Source organism: Aquarana catesbeiana, linkage group LG02 (assembly GCF_042186555.1).
Source record: "Aquarana catesbeiana isolate 2022-GZ linkage group LG02, ASM4218655v1, whole genome shotgun sequence".
NCBI lineage: Eukaryota > Metazoa > Chordata > Amphibia > Anura > Ranidae > Aquarana > Aquarana catesbeiana.
Window position 1 is genome coordinate 348,782,159 of NC_133325.1, and position 23,312 is coordinate 348,805,470.

At 40.3% G+C, this 23,312-nt stretch overlaps 1 protein-coding gene across 4 annotated transcripts in view; it reads left to right on the forward strand.

Moving 5' to 3' along the window:
* Positions 1-23,312, forward strand: part of ALCAM (activated leukocyte cell adhesion molecule) — a 175,938-nt gene that overhangs the window by 53,667 nt on the left and 98,959 nt on the right. For all 4 annotated transcript variants that reach the window (XM_073614955.1, XM_073614954.1, XM_073614957.1 and 1 more), the window contains exon 2: positions 18,552-18,652. In XM_073614955.1, coding sequence (XP_073471056.1) covers positions 18,552-18,652 — 101 coding nt within the window. The remainder of the gene's footprint in view (positions 1-18,551; positions 18,653-23,312) is intronic.

The window sequence follows — 23,312 nt, forward strand, 5'->3', positions numbered from 1 at the left end:
ATAAAAATCACTGATCACTGCCATTTCTAGTAAAAAAAAAAAAAAATAAAATAAAAATGCCATAAACCTATCCCCTATTTTGTAGACGCTGTAACTTTTGTGCAAACCAATCAATATGCTTATTGTGATTTTTTTTTTTTTTTTTTACCAGAAAATATCTAGAAGAATACATATCGGCCTAAGCTGATGAAGAAATTCTTTTCTTTTTTTTTTTTTTTTTTAATTTTGGATATTTATTATAGCAAAAAATACAACCTATTGTGTTTTTTCAAAATCGTCACTCTTTTTTTTTGTTTATAACGCAAAAAATAAAAAACGCAGAGGTGATCAAATACCACCAAAAGAAAGCTTTATTTGTGGGGAAAAAAGGACAAAATTTTGTTTGGGTACAATGTCGCACAACCGCGCATTTGTCAGTTAAAGCAACGCAGTGCCGTATCGCAAAAAATGGCCCAGTCAGGAAGGGGGTAAATTCTTCCAGGGCTGAAGTGGTTAAAGTGATCATGTGGTGCAGTATAATTGACAAACAGTGCTGTATGCTAAAATATGATTTGCCCTTGAGCAGATATTTAAAGAACTATATACAATGTGGCGGCTTGATACTTTCATTAACCTAGGAACTGTTGGTAGTTTATATGTACATGCTCCTATAAAGGAGACGTAGTTTAGCTTCTGTCCCATTTGCATTGTTTGCTACTTTTGTAATGTTGTAATAGGCAAATCCATCTATCATTTTCATGTCAAAATATAATACCTTTCACAATGTTGAAAACTTCAGACTTAATCTGATGTATACATTGTACAGTACATGCTTTGAATGCTTTATCAGTCCTATGGCTGTAGTACAGTTGTTTAAAGTGTAGATTCTGTTTTTTACAGTCAACATTACTTAACAAAAAAAAAGTATCTCCAGGCAACACAAGAACTCAATTGATAAAATGCAATAGTGATCATTGCTATGGTAAAATATGCAAATGTGAATGAATCCTCAATAAGACCAATAAAAGATCATTCTGGCAGACAAGGACAGGTAACAAGTGTACAGAAATCAGAACAGAAGACCTTACCCTAGCCCCCCCGTTCCATATACATATGTATATACTGTATATGTATGTGTGTATATACAGCGAGCAAAGTTATAAACACAACACTTTTGTGTTTGCCCCTATTTATCATGGGCTGAACGCAAAGATCTACGACTTTCTCCATGTACACAAAAGACCTATTTCTCTCAAATATTGTTCACAAATCTGTCTAAATCTGTGTTAGTGAGCACTTCTCATTTGCCAAGATAATCCATCCACCTCACAGGTGTGGCATATCAAGATGCTGATTAGACAGCATGATTATTGCACAGTGTGCCTTAGGCTGGCCACAATAAAAGGCCACTCTAAAATGTTCAATTTTATCACACAGCACAATGCCACAGATGTTGCAAGTTTTGAGAGCGTGTGCAGTTGGCATGCTGACTGCAGGAACGTCCACCAGAGCTGTTGCCCTTAAATTAAATGTTCATTTCTCTACCATAAGCCATCTCCAAAGGCGTTTCAGAGAATTTGGCACATCCCCTTCACATAGAGTTGATCAGGTTGTTGATTGTGGCCTATGGAATGTTGGTCCATTCCTCTTCAATGGCTGTGTGAAGTTGCTGGACGTTGGCAGGAACACTGCCATCCCTCTGTCATGCTCATCCATCCATGCTCATCCATCCATGCTCAGCCATCCATGCTCAGCAGTAATCATCCATCCATCCATGCTCAGCCATCCACACTCAGTAATACTCATCCATCCATACTCAGCAATATTCATCCATCCATCCATGCTCAGCCATGCTCAGCCATCCATACACAGCAATACTCATCCATCCATCCAATGAAGTTGCAGTTCAATGAGTAAAATAAGTAATTGATCCCAAGCAAAAAATTACTTAGTACTTGGTGGAGAAACTCTTTTTGGCAAGCACAGAGGTAAATACAGATCCTGGTCTCTTAAAGCAAATTCTGGTCTCTAAACTGTTAAAAAAAACCTCCCTGAACCTGCTACCTCCTGTATCCCCCCTCTGCGCTGACCATTAAAATCAGGGCTGCTGAGCCCTGAAAAACGTGGTCAGTTTGCATCCCTTTGTCATCATTTGTTTGCTGTCTTCTCTCCCTCTCACCCCCTCCCTCCCTGCCTGCTCCATGTCTGTGTCTCTGCCTCCATTCCCACGCCGCTACCGCCCCCCCCCCCCCCCGCCGCCACCCCCCGCCGCCACCACCACCACCGCTATTATTAAAATACAAACTGATACCTGCTCACTGCCAGGCCCTCTGTTAGAGCCTGTTCTACCACACTGTGTAATTCTTTTTAAAAACGAGGCTTGTAAATACCTGTTTAGCATCTTCAGGCCGGTCACATGACTCTTGGCCGGTTTCCAGGGCTACTGCAGGAGAGGCTGAGCGACCATGTGATCTCCCCGGCTGACGTCAGAGGGAGATCTCGGTCCCTCCTGCAGTGGCGGAGGTGTACAGCGGTCGCGAGTGATGTGACCGGCTTGAAGACAGCTATAAACAGGTATTTACAAGGCTTGTTTTTTTAAAAGACTAATGCCCTGTACATACGGGCGGATTTTTCGGCAACAAAGGTCCGACGGTCCTTCCGACGGACTTTCAACTGACTTTTGACGGACTTCCGACGGACTTTCCTAACGAATGGACTTGCCTACACACGATCACACCAAAGTCCAACGGATTTGTACGGGATGACGTACAACCGGACTAAAATAAGGAAGTTCATAGCCAGTAGCCAATAGTTGCCCTAGCGTCGGTTTTCAGCCGTCGGACTAGCATACAGACGAGCGGATTTTTCGATAGGAACTGGGTCCGGCGGAGTTCCGACGTAAAGATTTGAAACATGTTCCAAATCTAAAGTCCGTCAGATTTTCGACAGAAACAGTCCGCTGAAGGTCCGATGAAGCCCACACACGGTTGGATTGTCCGCCGGATTCGGTCCGTCGGACCGGTCTGGTCGAAAAGTCCGCTCATGTGTACAGGCCTTTACACAGTGTGGTATGCCAGGCTCAAATAGAGGGTCTGGCATAGACCTAAATAAAAGGGTTGACAAACACTTTAATCCCAAATAGGGAAAATGTCTCTGGAACTGCTTACAAAGTGTCAGGCATTATTTGTTAATCTGGCCATATACTAGGAGATTTTTGAATGAACATACATATGAACATTCGTATGAAAATTCCCATCAGAACATTTGATGAGGTGACGAATGTCGTTGGAAAGAACTTAAAAAAAAAAATCAAAACCACATTGACTGAGAAAAAGTTTCCATCCATCTTCAAATGTTTCTATCACTGCGGTCAAAAATGAATATTGATTTGACCCCACTAAGTATTAGAAAATCGAACAGTCCTAAAATAAAAATTTTCAAACGCAATTCATAAAAGTACCTGTAATAATAAATGATAAATTCCGCAAGCATGTGGCCAGCTTTAGTCACTTATGTAAAGTCTCTCTAAATCTACTAATCCATCTGCATTGTAAAACTACCATCTCCAGTCAGTGCTGTTGTCCAAGGGTGTCTCTGTTCCTTTTTTTTTCTGTTTAGCCTGGTGGATGGAGGAATCCCCCCCGCGCTTGGATATTGTATTCTGACAGTGGGCCGCCCAATCGGCTGCAGCCACTGATCCACAAACATTTTCCAACATGTTTCTTCAGCAGAAGTTGATCAAACTATCAACTTTTGTTGACTGGAGACGGCCACACACAGATCGAGATTTAGCCGGTACTTGCTGAACTGGATGAATTTCAATCATTACAGCCAGCCTAACGTGAATGTAAACCCTTATATACTGTATATCTAGTGAAGTGACTAGCCTAAGGTGATACACAAAGATGAAACAAATCCTCCTACATAAGTTGCACTTGTTTATCTGCAGTCCTCTGTTCTCTACAGCCGATCAAATTCCAGAATTTATACAGCTTGTCTGAGCTTTCAGAAAGCAGGGAGGCGGAAAGCTGAAGTTACACCCTGCAGAGCTCAGTGAGGAGAGATTTGGGAGCTGATTGGAGAGAAAGGACACAGCCCCTTCACCCAGCACACAGGAACAGAGCTGAGGTTGTCAATCAGCTGAAGGTCCCTCCTCGGTCACCTTTTTTCTCTTGGTGTCAGGAAAACCTTTCAGAAGTGACTCATACAGATAGCAGAGGAAGGAGACAGCAGACAGAAATGACACTTAGTACTCCTGAGACAAGTACACACTATTGAGGGATATGCTTTGTTCATATTTTATGTCTGAGGTTTAGGCCTTTCGCAGCTTGAAAAAGCTTAGTACAGTTTTTTTTTTTACTGAGCTAAAATACAGCCCATTCATTGTAATATGCCTATGCACACAGGCATGTAAACAAGCGGCATGCATTCTTTAGTAAGAAAAATCTGCTTTTTTGGTGAGTAATTTACGCCTCATATGCGCGTGAATACGCACAAATGTGCGCAAATGCTCATTTACATATTGCGCAGAAAGAAACAGCGAGAATAAGTTTGCACACATTTGCGCGAAAATGTGTGAACACATATACGTGAAAATGCAAATACATACCAAGAAAACAGTCTGAAAAAGTAGATGCGCAAACAGGAGCATCATGTGCAAGAGGCCTTATAACCACTTTAACCTCCCTGGCGGTATGATTATTTCGGATTTTAGGTGCTGAAAGCGGTACAATTATTTTGCATGGAAATTTGGCATTTTATATTGTAGGTCTGTAATTCTTAACAATAACACACCTAAATCTGTCCACCAAGAGTCAGTAGACTACTATGTAACTATGTACTAGGTAACTATGTAGCTATGTAGATATCCCGGGTATGATGAAGTTTGAAACACAAAAACATAAATTATAATATAATAAATAAATATAAATAATTAAAAAAAATAAAATAATAATAATAAAATAAATTTCCCCACGATTCACTATCGCTCAATTCTGCAAGTGTTCTAATTTACTATCGCTGTTTTCTAGCTGGTCTAAAGCCACTTTTGATGTAAAGGGACACTTTTTGGTTGCTATGGACAATCTCCAGTTTCCAGGCAGAAAGAACAGTATATATCACATAAAACTGCATGCAGGGCATTGGACAAAGCACTGGGGATAAAAGGGATGTGAAATCATTTCTTACAGTACTGTAATCGGTAAGATTACAGTACTGTATGTGTTATGGTTTGTACATTTTTTTGAATTTGCCACCAGGCTCCACCCCCGTGCGTCGCGACGCTCGCAGGGAACAGAGCCTGGCACGGAGAGGCTTCGGAGGAGACAGAGCCTGCAGACACAGCGGGGGACATCGCAGGATCCTGGGGACAAGGTAAGTAACGCCGCACCAGGATCCTGCAATGTAATCCCGAGTGTGGCTCGTGGTTACCGCTAATGGGACTGAAATTTAACCCCGAGCCACACTCGGGAATACCGTCAGGGAGGCTACGACAAGAAGTGTGTTACTGGCTGGATCACCAGGTGAATAAAATAAAAACAAAAACTAATAATAGTTATGAAGATAGGTTGCAAGCACTGAACTTATTCTCTCTGGAGTAGAGATGCTTGAGAGGGGATATGATTTAAACTTATAAATACTGTACTGGTGACCCCAGAGTAGGGATAAAATTTTTCCGCAAAAGGGCATTTAAAACAACTCGCGGACATTCACATTTTTGTACTAAATCTAGAGGTTTAAAAAGAAGTCACATAAGGAAATGCTCCATGCAATTTCTCTGTCTCACTCCACTGTTAAGATTATGGTCATAATTATTTTCAGTAAGTCTACTGACTCGACTTGAATTATTGAAAAGGAACAGTAAATCATACCCATTGTGTAGCACTGCAAAACAGCACGAGAAACCTACATATGCAATGCGCAAATGGCTGCCTACATGTACTTAAGTAATTACAAATATACATAAAAAAACAAGTTTTTAACCGCTTGCCGACCAGCGCACGATGTACGTCAGCAGAATGGCACTGGCAGGCAAAAGGGTGTACAGGTACGTCCCCTTTAAGAAACGCTGTAATGAGCGCGTGCACACCGGCTGCGGTCTCCGTGACCGCGGCTCCCACGGACTCGATGTCCGCCGGGTGCCCACGATCGTGTCACAGAGAGGAAGAACAGGGAGATGCTTATGTAAACAAAGCATTCCCCATTCTGCCTAGTGACAGGACAGAGATCACTGCTCTGTGATCGAGAGCAGTGAGCACTCTCCTGTGTGTTCAAGCCCAGCCCCCTCACAGTTAGAATCACTCCCTAGGACACACTTAACTTCACTGCCCCCTAGTGGTTAACCCCTTCACTGCCAGTGTCATTTACACAGTAATCAATGCATTTTTAATCGCACTGATCGCTGTATAAATGACAATGATCCCAAAAATGTGTCAAAAATGTCCGATGTGTCCGCCATATTGTTGCAGTCCCGATAAAAGTCGCAGATCGCCACCATTACTAATAATAAAAAAAAAAATTAAAAATAAAAATGCCATAAAACTATTTCCTATTTTGTAGATGCTATACATTTTGCGCAAACCAATCAATATACGATTATTGCGATTTTCTTTTTTTTTTTACCAAAAATATGTAGAAATATACACATGGGTCTAAACTGAGGAAAACAATAGTTTTTTTTATATATTTTTGGGGGATATTTATCAAAAAGTAAAAAATACTGTGCGAGTGCCCGGCGGGCGCGATGACCGCCGGGCACCCACGATTGCTCGTGACACAGCGAGAACCGAGATCTGTGTGTGTAAACACACAGATCCTGCTTCTCTGAGGGGAGAGGAGACAGATCGTGTGTTCATACAAAGTATGAACACCGATCTCTCTCTTCCCCTAGCAAGTCCCATCCCCCCTACAGTTAGAACACAGAGAGGGAACACAGTTAACCCCTTGATCGCCCCCTAGTGTTAACCCCTTCCCTGCCAGTGACATTTTCACATTAATCAGTGCATTTTTATAGCATTGATCGCTGTATAATTGTCAATGGTCCCAAAAATGTGTCCAATTTGTTCGCCGCAATATCACAGTCCTGATACAAATCACAGATCGCCGCCATTACTGGTAAAAAAAAAAAAAAAAAATAATAAAAATGCCATAAATCTATCCCCTATTTTGTAGACGCTGTAAATTTTGTGCAAACAAATCAATATACGCTTATTGCAATTTTTTTTTTTTTTTTTTTACCAAAAATCTGTAGAAGAATACATGTCGGCCTAAACTGAGGAAAAAATGTGTTTTTCTAAAAAAAACGGGAATATTTATTATAGCAAAAAGTAAAAGATATTGGGGGTTATTTACGAAAGGCAAATCCACTTTGCACTAGTGCAAAGTGCCCTTGAAATTGCACTGAAAGTGCACTTGGAAATGCAGTCGCTGTAAATCTGAGGGGAAGATCTGAAATGAGGGGAAGCTCTGATGATTTTTATCATCCAATCATGTGCAAGCTAAAATGCTGTTTTTTATTTTCCTTGCATGACCCCCTCCGATCTATTTCCAAGTGCACTTTCAGTGCAAAGTGGATTTGCCTTTCGTAAATAACCCCCATTGTGTTTTTTTTCAAAATTGTCGCTGTTCTTTTGTTTATAGCGTAAAAAATAAAAACCGCAGAGTTGATCAAGTACCACCAAAAGAAAGCTCCATTTGTGAGAAAAAAGGACGCAAATTTAGTTTGAGTACAGTATCGCATGACCATGCAATTGACAGTTAAAGCAACGCAGTGCCAAATTGTAAAAAGTGCTCTGGTCAGGAAGGGGGTAAAATCTTCCGGGGCTGAAGTGGTTAAAGAAATAACACACATTATCAAAATTATTTAGATGATTTTACCTACTATGCTAAAAACCCATCTCTAAAGTGTTAATAACAATCTCCTATATTGTGCTGAAAATAAACATTAGTCAATGCTCAGCTGCTGTGCCCTATGCCCTATGAAAACAGAAGTTGCCGTAGCAATTAAACACGTTGGGGCAGAGCAACAGTTCAAAGTGGAAGTAACCCAGCGCTGGCGATCAGGAGCCTGATTCTGAAACAGTGTGGTTGGTGGCTAATCTGAGTGCAGTGTAGTGGCGTGGGTTACCCGCTCAATGACGGCAGTGTGTTTCTTTTGCAGCTTCTACATTACTGGGGTATAGTTTATTGTGTCTTTTTATAAAGGTTCAGCGAAAACATAATACACTATTTGAGATTCCTTTCTTTTGTTGGTGTGCCCGACTGGTCTGGGATTTCAAAGTAAAACCGGTGCAGACGGAGAAAGCTATGTCCCTGGAAGTATTTTTGAGCTGAAAAGCTAAGCATAAAGATCTAGTGAGTGTGGTGTTTGCACTGGTGGAAGGGAAGCACACTGGGAGAAAAGTGGTTATTCATTCACACTGAGGCATGCAAATAGACACTTTATACTTTGAAAACCAAACAGATCATTTGTATGTGCATGGACACTTTTATTTAGCTGTTTACAAATAACCTTTTATATCTGAATTGTTCTGATTTACTATTAGGCTACTTTCACACTGGGATGGAGGGCATTAGCGGTAAATCGCCCGATAGCAGGGCGCTTTTAACCCCCGCTAGCAGCTGAATAAATGGTTAAAAGCACACTCAAAGCGCTGCTGCTGAAAGATGCTGCTTGCAGGACTTTTTCTAACGTCCTGCCACCGCTCGTGTGAAAGCACTCGGGCTCTAACACTGGGGCTGCTGGGGAGGCATTTTTCAGGCATTTTACAGGCACTATTTTTAGCCCAAAACCTCCTGAAAAAAGCCCCAGTGTGAGTCGCGCATATATGAATGAGTATCATTGGAAAACATGGGGAATGACTGGTCAAGCAACTTTGATGCCCAAAGTTGCATGACAATTCGCACAAGTGTGAATGGAGCCTTAAAGCAGTGTTTCTCAACTCCAGTCCTCAAGGTGCCCCAACAGGTCATGTTTTCAGGATTTCCCTCTGATGAACTGGATGTGGTAATTACTAAGGCAGTAAAACTGAAAAAATCACCTGTGCAAGATAATGGAAAGCCTGAAAACATGACCTGTTGGGGCGCCTTGAGGACTTTTTTGGACTGTTCACTGACATGACAATTCCAAATAACCTTTTATTCACTATTATTGTGAAGCTTTTTTGGATAGTTTACTTACCCTATAATTTCATTGTTTGCAGCATTGGTATTTATTTATAATACATTTTTTAGTTGGACTAGATGTGTGCAATATTTGTGTGAGTCACTGTTAGGAGAATTTGATATTCTTAGCGCTGGGCTTGATAAAGTGTTCTTTGACTTCATTGGTATTTGTTTTCATGTTTTCAGTTATTTAATTTACGCTCTACTTTAATAGAAGTCAGTTTGACTTTTCAAATAAAAGGAACAGTTTTCTATATAATGCAATATAATTGTGATGTGCGATAGTGAAAACGTTTTTTTTTTTTTTCTTCCTGATGATGATATTACCAACACAAATTTCAGGAACCTGGATCTGTCGATCAATCCAATCCCGCTCCTATGAAAACGATTTACTCCCTTGGAAGTGTTCATGCTTTATTGTCATGGAATATTGATTCACAGTGGTTGTATTAACCACCGTTTCTGCTGACATTGCAGATTTTCTGAAATATTATGCTGATCATCTGACTTACAGTAACTTCTTTTGGGTTACCGATCTGCAACGTATATATAACTTATAACGTCACAAGTTACTGCACAATCTTTGCGGGTCAAAGACAGAAATATCTGAAGCAGTGAATGTGACAGTCAGGCAATCAGCTTTTTTTTTTTTTTTTCAGAGATTGGTAAGCAGTGACAGCCACCTTATCCTTTTCAGCAAAGATTTGCTTTAAACTGGAAAGCGAGAACATCTTTTTGCACTATTCATTTTGCGAACATGAGGTTATTTTAGTCAAGTTTTATTCACATTTGGTTTTATTATTTCAATTGCTCTATTTTTAGAGAAGATGCTTGCATAGCTACTTAGGTGGTGCTCATCATCCAATGCGACACTGCCATCTACTTCTGTTAAAAGCAGCTTTGATCATTGTGTTACAACCGCCAGATTAAACACTGCCAGGATCACAATTTCAAACCTCCGCTGGCATTAGTCACTCATGTAACTCATTTGTGACTCAGAAGCAACCGATCAACCCCTTGTCTTGAGACATTTATGTGAACAAGAGGCGAGACATCTTAATAAAGATCAAGGGAACACTGGTTTGATCTTTCTTTTTATCTGTGCATTGCAGTTGTATTGTTCTTCATGGTAGTTACAAGAAAGCATGTTAGCTTTCGTTTCTTTTTGACAACTATAATGAATGTATTTATTCCGTGCTGCAACCATGGAAAAGAGAATTGTCCACAATTCAGTAGAGCAGTACCTTTTTATGCAGTGCTGTTTTCCAGATACAGCATGCAAAGTGCAATGAATTGTGCAGTAAGCCCCTCTTCAGTCTAGGCTGGCTGTTTATTTATATTATGCATGGAAGGTATTTAATAATACCAGTAAAAACATTTTTGAGATGTTGCTGAAACTAAGTGAAGCTTTTGCGTTAATATGCCACACTGATATGAAATATCTGTCTGCCTTAAAATGAAACTAAAGACAACATTTTTTTTTATTTTGGATACAGTAAGGGAGGATTATAGCCCACTGTCATTTTTTTTTTCTATCGGTGTCCTATTGGGCAGATTTCCCTTCACTAAACAGCCAAAATAGGAAGTGAGAGGGAGTCCCGGAGTGTCACCAGAACTAGTGCCCCCATTGAAAGATTTCCTATCTATTCCTGTTATGATGTCAACCCAAAATTTGGGATTTTCTTTTACGTTCACTTTCAATGATAATGGTAAACAGGACAAATAGAGAGGGTGAATCTATCTAATGGGGACACAGACAGCAATAAAAAACAGACAGGTGTTCTAATCTCTCTAAACTCAATCCAAAACTAAAAAGAAAAGTTTTGCCTTTAGTGACACTTTAACCACTTCACACAAAATCATGTACCTGTACCTCATTTTGTTGAAGTGGTTGTACCGGGGTGATGCCTGCAGCCAGAGGCATCACCCTGGTACTGTTTTTTTTAGAGTGGACAGTCGGCTTTCATGTGATAATATCTGATGCGGCTAAACAGCCACTCAGCCTCTTATCACAAAGAGTGGGAGGGGATGCTGTCTGGCCGGAGTCCCGAACAAAGCCAAAATCGGCTTTGATAGGGTCTCTGATGTAGGAACCCAGAAGCGATGTCATGACGTCACTTCCGGTTTAGGCTCTGTTTCCACTACTGCGAGTTGTTGTGTGTCACATGTCAAGTCGCATGACAAATCAAAACCCATGTATTTCAAATGGCCCTCATTCTAATTGGTGCAACTCAAGTTGCAGCGACTCCAAAAAAGGTTCTAGCACTACTTTGTTCCTACTTCGGTGCGACTTGTTCTCACATGTCTTTCACCGGTCATGTGACATCGCAACACAAATCGCATAGCAAAGTCGCAGTGTAAATCGTGTGACTTTGGGGGCGCAATAGTGGAAACATAGCCTTACTCGCCAGCCAACGGCACCGATTTAGAAAAATACTAGGTATTCAAAAATGCAGATTTTGGTGTTTTGACTACTTTGAAGTGCAGAGGAGGGGTTTGGGGTCTTAGACCCCAGATCCCTCCATAAAGAGTACCTGTAACAGCCTATTACTGTCACAAGGAATGCTTACATAAAAGTGATCAGAACATTTTTATTTACATCAGAAATAAGAAAACCGTTTTTTTTTGTAAAGCGCCCCCCCCCCCCCCCCCCCCAGTGTACTTGCGCACCAAAGAAAATGCATATGTAAGTCGCCTGCAAATGTCAGCAGTGTTCAAATCACACATGTGAGGTATCGCCACGATTGTTAGAGCAAGAGCAATAATTATAGCAAAAGACCTCCTCTGTAAATCTAAACTGGTAACCGTTAAACATTTTTAAAATGTTGCCTATGGAGAATTTTAAGTACAGTTGTTTGTCCCCATTCCGTGAGTGTGCACAATTTTAAAGCGTGACATGTTTGGTATCTATTTACTCAGCGTAACATCATCTTTCACAGTATACAAAAAAAAAAATTGGGCTAACTTTACTGTTTTAGTTTTTTTTTTAATTCAGTGAAGTGTATTTTTTTTTTTTTTAAATTGCGTTTGAAAGACCGCAAAAAAAAACTTGCGACATAAAATATTGCAACCATTTTATTCTTTTGGATCTTTGCTAAAATATTATATAAAATGTTTGGGAGTTCTAAGTAATTTTCTAGCAAAAAATACTGACTTTAACTTGTAAACAACAAGGGGTTGATTTACTAAAGGCAAAAAGACTGTGCACTTTGCAATGCAGTTGCCCTCAGCAAGCGCAGTGGCTCCAGAGCTTAGTAAATGAGATAAGGCTTCAAGTTGCAAAGAGTACCCAATCACATGCAAGGAAAATAAAAAAAAATGCATTTTTGCTTGCACATTATTGGATGATGGAAGCCAGCAGAGCTTCTGCTCATTTACTAAGCTCTAGAGCAACTGCACTTGCAGAGTGCACAGTCTATTTGCTTTTAGTAAATCAACCCCCAAATGTCAGAAATAGGCTTGCCCTTCAAGTGGGTAATGGTGAACTGATGGTTTTTCCCTCATCTTTGTGGTCTTTTAATTTTGTATTATAAGCAATGCAACACAGGGAGTGGATACTCCATAAGGATGTCAGAAATGAAGCAGACATTTTAACAGGAAACATTGTTAGGGGATTTTATAGTTCACACACCTCTACCCAACTCAGATAAAACTAGACAATAGGATGTAAACCCAAAAACAAACATTTTATATTTTTCAGCTTCAGGCTGGTTTCCCAGCTCTTTTTTTCTCTGCAATCCTGCGTATTACACGTTTCCTGTCTTTGGGTGGCAATGCCCACTTCTGTGCTGTGTCTATGGATGAAACCATGGTTGCCACCCAGGCTGGACATAAGGCAGATCTACCTTTGTTCATCTCCATTTAATATGGGTTGATGGGATTATCAGTTTACACAGGAAAGAGAACATTTATTTTTTTCTTCCTGTTTAGCTCACAGGAAGTGCCTATTTTCTACCATTTTCTTAAAAAAGGAATCCCATGGGCAACCAAATTCACAGTAGCAGGGTATTTTTAAAAGTCAAGCCTGGCCAAAGCTGCTTTCAGTAATCCCAGTAGAGGTGGTTTTGGCCATTATTGATACGTCTGCATTATAGCACGCCTGAGTTAGTTGAATCCAGAGTGGAAAAATGTAATTGGTAATGCTACTAATATAACGGTTTAAGAAAGCATAGTCTAGTGACTGGTGTACTTTCATCAAATGCTGCTATTTTCTTTAATACAGTAATTAAATCTGCTTTACTCTTCACTGGGCATATCACAGAATAGTTTTATTTCTTTTAAACAGTTTGTATCACTCATCGTTTGGATGAATCTCAAGCAAATGCAAACACTGCATCCCACACCACTCTGTACAAAATATTTTTTCCAACTGCAGTACATCCAGAACGCAAAGTAAATATTTAAAGATATGCTTTACCAAGCTTGTTAGATAATGTTTGTGCAAAGTAACCGCACCAATGTTTTATCGCTGCTTCCATACATGTAGAATGTAGACACAAATATGACTCTTTGCAGCAGCCATGGTGATTTCTGTAATCCCTGTCAATTGCTGTATCATACTCACTTGCATTATTTTAAAGGCCTCATGCACATAGGATGTTTTGCAAACTATTCTAGAAGCCTTTCCTCCTAGCAGCAGCGTTTTGGCAGAAAAAATGCCTGATGCTTGTAAAAGTGCATAACATGTTTACAAGCACTTGGGTGTTAATTATTTCATTTTTTTGGGTGTTCATTATTTCATTGGCCAGAATAATAATCTATTCTGGCCACTGCAATGAGTTACCGCTTAAGCGCTAAATCTACCTAGTGTTAATGTGCGTTTAGCCGCATTTACAAGCATTTTCTCTTACAAAACTCTGCTGCTCCTGGACGCGCAGTGTTTTTTTTTTTCCTGCCTCTAAAAGCCCCTGCCACTAAATGCTACTAAAAACCTGTGTGTGTATGGGTACTTAGGCTAACATGCAGGGGAGTTTAGAGGTAAGAAAAAAATAAACGTCAGATGCTCCTAGGAGCAGCTGAAAAAACATCCAGTGTGCATGAAGCCTAAAGGCTAGCTAATGAAGATATTAAAGTGGATGTAAACCCTCAGATATACCCAGTGAAGTGAACAGCCTCAGATTATACACAGAGATGAAACAAATCTCCCTACGTAAGTTTTACATGTATATCTGCTGTCTTCACGTTTATATACTGTTTAGAAAGTGCATGTCCTGTTAGAATTTTCACTTCCTGATTCACCTGTGGGTGTGGATTCTTACCATACACTGTGCAACAGCTGATTGGAGGAAAGGCACACGCCCCCTTTCCACATAGGGAGAGACTTGCAGAGCTGTGCTGTGAATAGACCAGCTCTTTACTGATCTATTTATAGCACAAACCCTGACACAAAATTTCAGGCTGGGTTTTATCACATTTGACAGAGAACTTGTCAGAAGTTATCAGGCTGATAACAGAAGAACTAGGCAGAAGAAAGCCAGGGGACATAGGGCTTTTACATCCACTTTAAGCTTGTTTTATCAGCCTCTATTGCTCCTCACTTATTGATAGAGTAGGATATATTTTAAGTGAATTTTAGCTGATCTAAAAAGTCCCTGTGTTTGCAACAGTGCTTATGTGTTGATAAAGGTTAGTGTTCAGGTTGATCCTTGTGGAGCCCTTGGATTGTAAGCACAGACTGTACATAGGGACTGTCCACATTGAGATTAAAGTGATTGTAAAGTTTTTTTTAATTTAAATAACAGTCATGTTATACTTACCTCCCCTGCGCAAGGGTTTTGCACAGAGTGGCCCCAATCTTCCTTTTCTAGGCCCCCCGGGCTCCTGGCTCCTCCTCTTTTCGATTCCCCCCACGGAGAGCTGCATTCCATGGGGGCACTTGTGCGGGCGCGCTCCTGAGTACTGCTCCTCCTTCCATTGACACAGACAGCAGGACTCGGCCCTGCCCCCTGGCTCCTGTGTCACTGGATATGATTGACAGCAGCAGGAGCCAATGGCTGTGGGGGGGCTGCTGCAGCACAAATGGTTTTCCACCTTAATGCATTGAATGCATTAAGGTGAAAAACCGTGAGGGTTTACAACCCCTTTAAAGAGGAACTGCAGTCTGCTCACATAATTTGTAATAAAAACATCTTTGCAGCTTCCCTCCAAGCACTTTGCATATTATTTTATATATACTGTGATTCTGTGCTTGCCAGATTTGCTGCAGAAATCGCTCTCCACTAAGTCTGGCTGCAACCATTTTAACTGTGGGCAGCTGAAGCTGCTGCCTGTTCACTTTATGGATTTACGCAGAGGCACACCTCCAGCTCTGCAGCTCTCATTGGCCCTCTTATGACTCACCCACCCTCTCTTCCTGGCAAACTCTCTCTCTCTCTCTCTCTCTCTCTCTCTCTCTCTCTCTCTCTCTCTCGAGAGAGAGAGAGAGAGAGAGAGAGAGAGAGAGAGCGCGCTGTGCATGATTTCATAAGCCTAGGCTAATGACCAGACAAAAATTAGGAAGTGGGCTGTATAAGGTATTTACTGGCAGAAAAAAAAGTTTTACTATCCAAAGTTAAAACAACAAGGGCAGAAGATTTAATAGATAGAAAGATGAAAAATTACTGAAGGTCTGCTTTAAGGCCTCATGTACACTACAGCTGCTGAACTGAAGTTTAGGAGTAGTTGGGCATTTTTTCAGCAGCCCCTGAACTCTCCTCAATGTTATCTTATGTGTACATGTTCACGCAGTGGTTTGTAGTAGTTTAGAAGCAGTTGAGGTTACAGGTATTTTTTTGAACGCAGAAAAATCACGTTCAGGACTGTAGTTTACCTGCATTCCAAATGCCAAATGCTTGTAAGTGCGGTAAACTGCATTTATGCGCGTTTGCGTTTATAAGTGTTTTTAAAGGGCAAAACATTTCTGGTACTTTTTGAACATATATAAATGTTGAAAAAACACACATTTTCCCACATGCGGTTGCCTGCATCAATAGATGAGTCTAGTAGCGATGAACTCTGGTCCTCGCACACAATTTTCTACATCTTCGGAGCCTCAGCAACAGCAACATCAGGAGTGTTTCCTCACATATACTGGGATCCATAGTAAAAACACAAAAAATAACACCGTTATCTACAAGCACACTGCTCTCTCTTTCCTCACAGAATGGGTGATATAGTTAATAATTTACTTGTTTCTCGTGCATTGTGGGCATTTTTCGAGGGTCTCTTGAGGTTATCTTTAAAAAATGCTTCTAACCTTAAATGCTCATAACCATAGCTAAACACGCATAAACTCAGTATGTAAAAGCTGTCAAACCAACGTTTTCACTGTTGGTTACCAGCTGTCAAGTTTTCAGCATTCAGAAAAGGTTTTCATCTGCCCTGTGTACATGAGCCCTAAGGCAGGCCATAGATTATGCAATTTTCCTTCCTTCCACCACGGGTAGAGAGAAAGAAAATTGCTTGACAGCCCCATCACACTGACAATCTCTCTAACAGCACTATTGTATATTTTTTTTTTTTTTACATTCAAACTTTTATTCAATCCTTCTATAGAGTTGTACAGTACAAAGTTAAGGCAACACTAGAAACAACCCAGAATAAGACATACAAACCCCAAAATGGAGTCAATGTTTTAGGTTACAGGAGTAGAAACAGGTGCAGTAGATTTGCATATAATAATTTAAGCCAGCAGCAAACAAGTACACCAGGTTTGTTGGGGTACAGTATACAACAAAAGCCTCCCATAATTCAACATCTGGGAAGGACCCAGAACTTGTTCCATAAGTGGGGAAGTGTATGGGTGAACAGACCAGACACCCACACAATAGGAGAACTACAAGAAACAAGATGAACCATTGCTACTTAGAAGAACAGAAATGTAAGAGAGGGAGGATTGCTATTGTATTCTGCCAGCAGGAAGTGCTCTCTTCCAGAAGACCACAATCAATAGTGTTGCCGGTTAGAGATAGCGGCACTAAATGTTCGTTAAAACCCCTACAGGCTGGTTGTACACAAGTCGATTGAGTGCCCATACTTGGATCAAAATTTGGCCGGTCCCAAGTTTTGATCCAGGTATGGACTGCTCTTTGCACCACCCTGTTAGAACTTCGGAAGGTATAGTTGGCAGGGAGCAGTCTTATATTAGCCATATACTAAGATCTGCTCTTCTCAGAGAAAAAAGCTAAAATGATACTGCCTGAGTAAACTTTGAAAATTAATTTTCTGCACAATGCTTATTGATAGAAGTGAATGATGTTTTTTTTAAGTGTACAGCTGGTTTAGAATAGACTGCACGGTCAGGGCAAAGGTTTACTTTTAAGTATAGTCATCTGTGGAAGCCAATGAGATTTCTACTCTACTAAAGTAAATCCTGAACAAGTTTTATTTTGATTGGTCACTGTTAGTTACTGACCCTAAGATTTAGCTCTCAGGCTGCATTCACACCTGGGCATTTTGAATCGTGATTCTACCCGAAATTTCAACCCCCCCCAGGTGTGTATGACACATTGCACAATACACATTTCAGATGCCATTCATTTGAATGGCAATTAAAAACGTAGTGCTGTTCTGCCGCGATTATCACGTGCAGTCACGGCAGACCGCATCACATGAAGCATGTTGCCTAAAAGCAGCTGCTGAACTTTTTTGGGGCGACAAGCTTTACGTGATGCGATTTGCCTCAATTGCAGCATGATTTATCGCACAACAATCGCGGTAGAACCACACTGCATTTTTAGTTGACATTCAAATGTTGTGCGAATAGTCATTCACACCTGGGCGTTTTGAAATCGCAGGCAGAATTGTGGAAAATCTGCACGCGTTTCAAAACGCCCAGATGTGAATGTAGTCTTAAGGGTAAAAATTTTGAGTAAAAAAACTTTGCAATTAAAAAGTCTTTTTAATCCTAATTTAGCCCTAATTGTATTTACTGTACATGCATTTTTGTCAATTTTACTGCCTAATATAAATATTCAGATTATTTAAAAACATTGGCAAATGTAGGCCTCAAATGTGCTTTAAAATAGTCTATTTTTGGTATGTATCAGTTGAAAAGAAATTCTTCAGTAAACCATGTATACTAAATCTTCAAAATTTGGCCTGGTCATGAAGGTAATGATTACCCCTGGACATGACAGGTTAACAGTTTTAATACTAATATTATTATTCTGCAAGATTTTTCTTGTTAACTATATCGTTCTGTACTTGTTATGGTGGCTGGACACTTGATTAGAATCCCTCTCTCTTTTAAGAACTCAAACTCAAAAAATTGTACAGACAAAATTATCAGGTGTCTGCCTTTGATCAAAATGCTCTTTTTGTTTATATGTAAAATATATAGATCTATTTCCTTGCATGTTTTTTTTTCTGCACTTAAACCTATCTGGGCTTGCTTCTTCAATGTTTGTGACCATTTTCAATTTTATTTGCAGGTTTTGGATTACATACAGTTAGTGCAATTTATGGAGAAACAATCAATATACCTTGTGGTCAAGATGTAATGCAAGACCTTCTGTTTGGGAAATGGAAATATGTAAGTGTGCTTTATTTTTTTCTGCAGGAAAATAGCTATTTCTTTGTTAATTTCATCATGGACCCTTTAACACTGATTAGTTTTTGAACAAAAATGCATGAAAAATATATCCCTTTAAATCCTATGGAACTCTTCACACAAATATGCTGTGTGTGCGGTGCATTTTTAAAAGTCCAAAAAAACGTATCTCCTGTGAAAATGAACGGAAAACACATAAAAAAAAAACTCGCTGTGTTTTTGGTCTTGTCTACACTAGGTGAGGCACATCTATTTTTAAGGTGTAGTACACATATATACGTCACTCCTTTTTGTGTTAAAGGACATACACACTTAGTGACACAAACGTACAACCCACATTTATTTGTATTATTTAATTTTATTTTTATTTAGGTGGTTGGAGCATATCTACACTTGAGTGTAGCACAAAACATTCTTGTAGAAACTCAGTTTTCCATCATTATAGGGAGCGCCACTTTCCCCTTACCTTTTATCTGATTAGCTTGTGGGGGGTGCCATTAGGGGAGGCTGCACACCTACCTATTAGTCCTAAGCACGGAGTTAATCCTATTTCCTGTATATTGTTACTGAAGAGCAGGAAGAATCGATGAACCAGCGCCCTCACACTTCATTCAGAACTACAAGCTGGCTGCCACTATGGCAGGCGGGACTTGTAGTTCATTCATTCACAGAACTCTGTGAAAAATGATGCGGCTGTGTAAATTGTGACAGCAGGTGTCACAATTGGGAATCAGAATAAGGGGGAGGGAATGCAGGGCTGCTTCTTTAGTAACACGTTACATGTTACTTGTCAAACCCTGAATTTGGATGTAACATGTTGCTAAAGGTGAACTTAGCCTTTAAGATGATTACTTTTTCTTTTTTGTTTTGATTAGGATTGCAGAGGCCTACACAAATATTCTAATTCTGTTTTGGATTATAGGTGTAATGTGGCAGTCTTTATGTAAACTGATGTTTACCCTGACCACTTTATGAAAAGAGTTGTGGCATTTCTTTGTTGACATATATAATGCTGCTTCTTGCTGTCCAGATTCTTCAGACTCTTAAAGCTGAACTTTAGGCAAGAAGCTTAATAGACAGTTGCAATTCATACATGCCTAGGACCAGTTTTAGTTGTGAAAGAATTTGTATCTCTGTTCAGCAAAACTTCTACGCCAGACCGACCTCCAAAACCACTGCAACAGCAGCACAGATTGGTCAAGAATGCATGCCTGTTTGCTAATTGGAATGTGAAGGAACAGTGATACTCTGCACATGTGCCTTGCAGCCCTTCAGATGAGAATCTGATTGGTTACAATGTGCAGATGCCCCAGATTCTGTTTGCTCAAGTTTTAGTAAACGTCCCTATTGTGTTTCTTGTGTACATAGGATCACAGAAGGATAATATTGAGACAAATTTATTTAATACAAAGGTATTTCTGCCGCTAGCTTTTACTGTTTACAATTTGCTTAGCGTTCAGCTTTCATTCTGGTGGACTGCTGTAGAACATCAAAGGAGAGAAGCAGATCCATGTAGATATTGGAAGGAAGTTACTGAGATCTGGCACATTGAAAAGTCAATATAATGACTTTTCAATGTACAGCGAGCAGTCATAACTTAATGACCATTGACAGCTTAAGTGACATTGATTATCTCATTACAATAGCATCTGAAAGTTGGTGGGATACACTAAGCAGCAAGAAATCATGTTGTCTCTGAAGTTGATGTGTTGAAAGCAGAAATAATTGGCATCACAGTTTGTTGTGTATGACGCTGCAAAGCCACAGACCTCTCATGGTGCCAATGCTGACCCGTGGCCACAGCCAAAAGCACCTACAATGGGCATGTGAGCATCAGAATTAGATCATGAAGCAATGGAAGAAGGTGATCTGGTTTGATAAATCATGTTTTCTTTTCCATCATGTGGATGTCCAGGTGTGTGTGCATATTCTACCTGGTGAAGAGATGGTACCAGGATGTAGTATGGGAAAAAGGCAAGCTGACGGAGGCAGTGTGATGCTTTGGGCAATGTGATGCTGGGAAACCTTGGTCCCACCATTAATGTGGATGTTACTTTACATATACCACCTACCTAAACATTGTTGCTGATCAAGAACACCCCTTCGTGTAAAATTTTATTTCTGAATTCAGTGGCCTCTTTCAGCAGCATAATGCTCCATGCCACACTGCAAAAATGGTTCAAGAATGATTTGAGGAACACAACAATGAGTTTGAAGGGTTGACTTGACCTCCAAATTCTTCAGATCTTAATTCAATTGAGCATCTGTGGGATGTGCTGGAAAAACAAGTCTGATCTTTGAAGGCCCCACCTTGCAATTTACAGGACTTGAAGGATTTGCTACTGATGGCTTGGTGCCAGATACCACAGCATACCTTCAGAGGTCTAATGGCATCCATGTCTCAGTGGGTTGGGGCTATTTTGGTGGCAAAAGGCGGACCATAGGTTGGTGGTCATAAAGTTATAGCTGATCAGTATAAAATGACTCTACATTATGAAGTTTGAAGACATTGTAGTAAAGAGCTAAAATGTCTCATATGTTCAGTTAGTGCATCAAGAATGATTAGATTAGAAAATCCTGCTTTGGATGCCTATACATGAAGAGATAGAGTGTGGTCACAAAATATAATAGTTTAACTTTTATCTTTTCAAATAAACTAATTTGCAAGTGTGTAGTGAGAAGCGGCACTCTGGTCCCACTGTTCTAAATCGTCTCTTTTTGAAACCTGTGAACCAGGTTAGTTGGGTTATGTAAAACAGGCTGAATATGAGTGTGCATAAGTAGATCCTTGGAACTAGGCACTCAGGGCAATGACTGTTTGAAGAGATATAATGTAGTCATAATTTCTAGCTGACCTTGATGTGTACTTATTTACTGCATGAAATTATATATCTTAATCATACAGTACAGGACCCAGGCTAAATATTCATTGACTCTGAGTTATGGGCTGTTACCTTCAAGTGATAGGACACTGGCAAAGCGTTTGGACATGTCCGCCTTTGGCATAACCCATAACCCTACATCCCTTTTTTTTGCTAGTGTCCTGTATGTAATCGACCTCTTCTCCTTTGTGGAGAGATTTCTATGCTTAATTAGTTTTTAATTATTTTGAATTCTTCAATCAACTATTTACTCAAATCTCTACTGTCTTCTACTATAGCAATAAAAGCAGTGCCTCCGGATCAGTGCAACCCCATCAATACCTACATGCTATGGAATTGCCTATAATTTTAATTTGGGCACTGGATACTGTTGGGACCCTCACCTTGGCACTGAGTGTAATGAATGTAGTTAGCCGCAGGGTACTATAGAAGTACAGTGCTGTGGTCTATTCCTATAGTTTCTTATAAGGTACTCAGACTTTTATTCAAACCCTTTTGCAACAAGGACTTCACTGCTGGGCAGTCAACACATGGATTGCTGTGTGTCCTTGCTCAAACCATGTGCAAGGAAACCACAGCAAAAGCTCAGGCAAACATTATCTCTGCCAATGGGCTGCAAAGCACTCAAGCCACTCAGAGTGACACTGCTTCTCTCACAGTCTAGCAGGACCCAGTTTTAACACTGGTCTCTGCATCCAATTCTAACTGGTCTCTGCATCCGATTCTAGCTCTATCTCAGGCACACAATAAACAGCCTATATGACCAAGGCAGATTTTTCTGCAACTGTATTCAAATTTCTTAAACACATACAAAAAATGGACTGTGCCTGTATGAGACCTCACCATCCCAGCCTTAATTCAGCCATCAATGTCCAGAGCCCAAAAGTGCCAGGCCTATTCTTCACCTACACTTTCTCTACCATTCTCTACTTGTGTCAGAAGTGGAGCTACCGCCTTTAAAAGAGGTAGGCATGAAAAACTTTGATGAAGACCCTGGGGCAGTGTTCAAGGAGGCACTGGAGGATTTCTCACCCCCAGCCTTCAATAAATCTGATGTTATGGCTTCACGTAATATGCTTGCCAATGAAAATATTCTCACTTCTGCTATGTGCAAAAGGTCTGGTATATTCACACTTAATTCTCCTCCTTCTCGCCATGCCCCTCTGGGTACTATGAGACCTGCAAAGTTTAAAAATACATTTTCCATTCATAAAAAAATAGAATGAGCAGTTTATGATGATTGGGTTTCTTCTGCAAGGGTTTCACCCCTCCAGGGGTCATTACCAAGCTATACCCAGTGGAAAAAGAATTCACTAAAAGGCAGAATATTCCGGTAGTAGACCTTGCCATCTCATTCTTAAACAAACTTCTTACTGTACCTATAGAAGACATTCTTTAATTTAAAGATTCTGCAGGATTTCTGTCTGTCAAACCACAGCTACTTGGACTAGGGTGATGAAAAATGAACAGGATCCTGCCTTTCAAGATTTAACTCTTTTGGTGAGGTACTTGACAAGTTTATAAAGGATGGATGTCAGGGGAGGAAAGGTCCACCTTCCACAGCATAAGACTCCAAAACCCCCCTATTCATGGGCTTCTACCTTCTCAAAGAACAGAGCCCCGCTGCTTTCCTCGTACTTCAGCTTCAAAGTCAAAATTCCGCCCTTCTTTTTGGCACAAGCTTGGAACACACAGCCCACCAAGTCTACCCCAAAACCTCCTTTACAAGGAAGGGGCGACCTCACTACTAAGAATTGGGG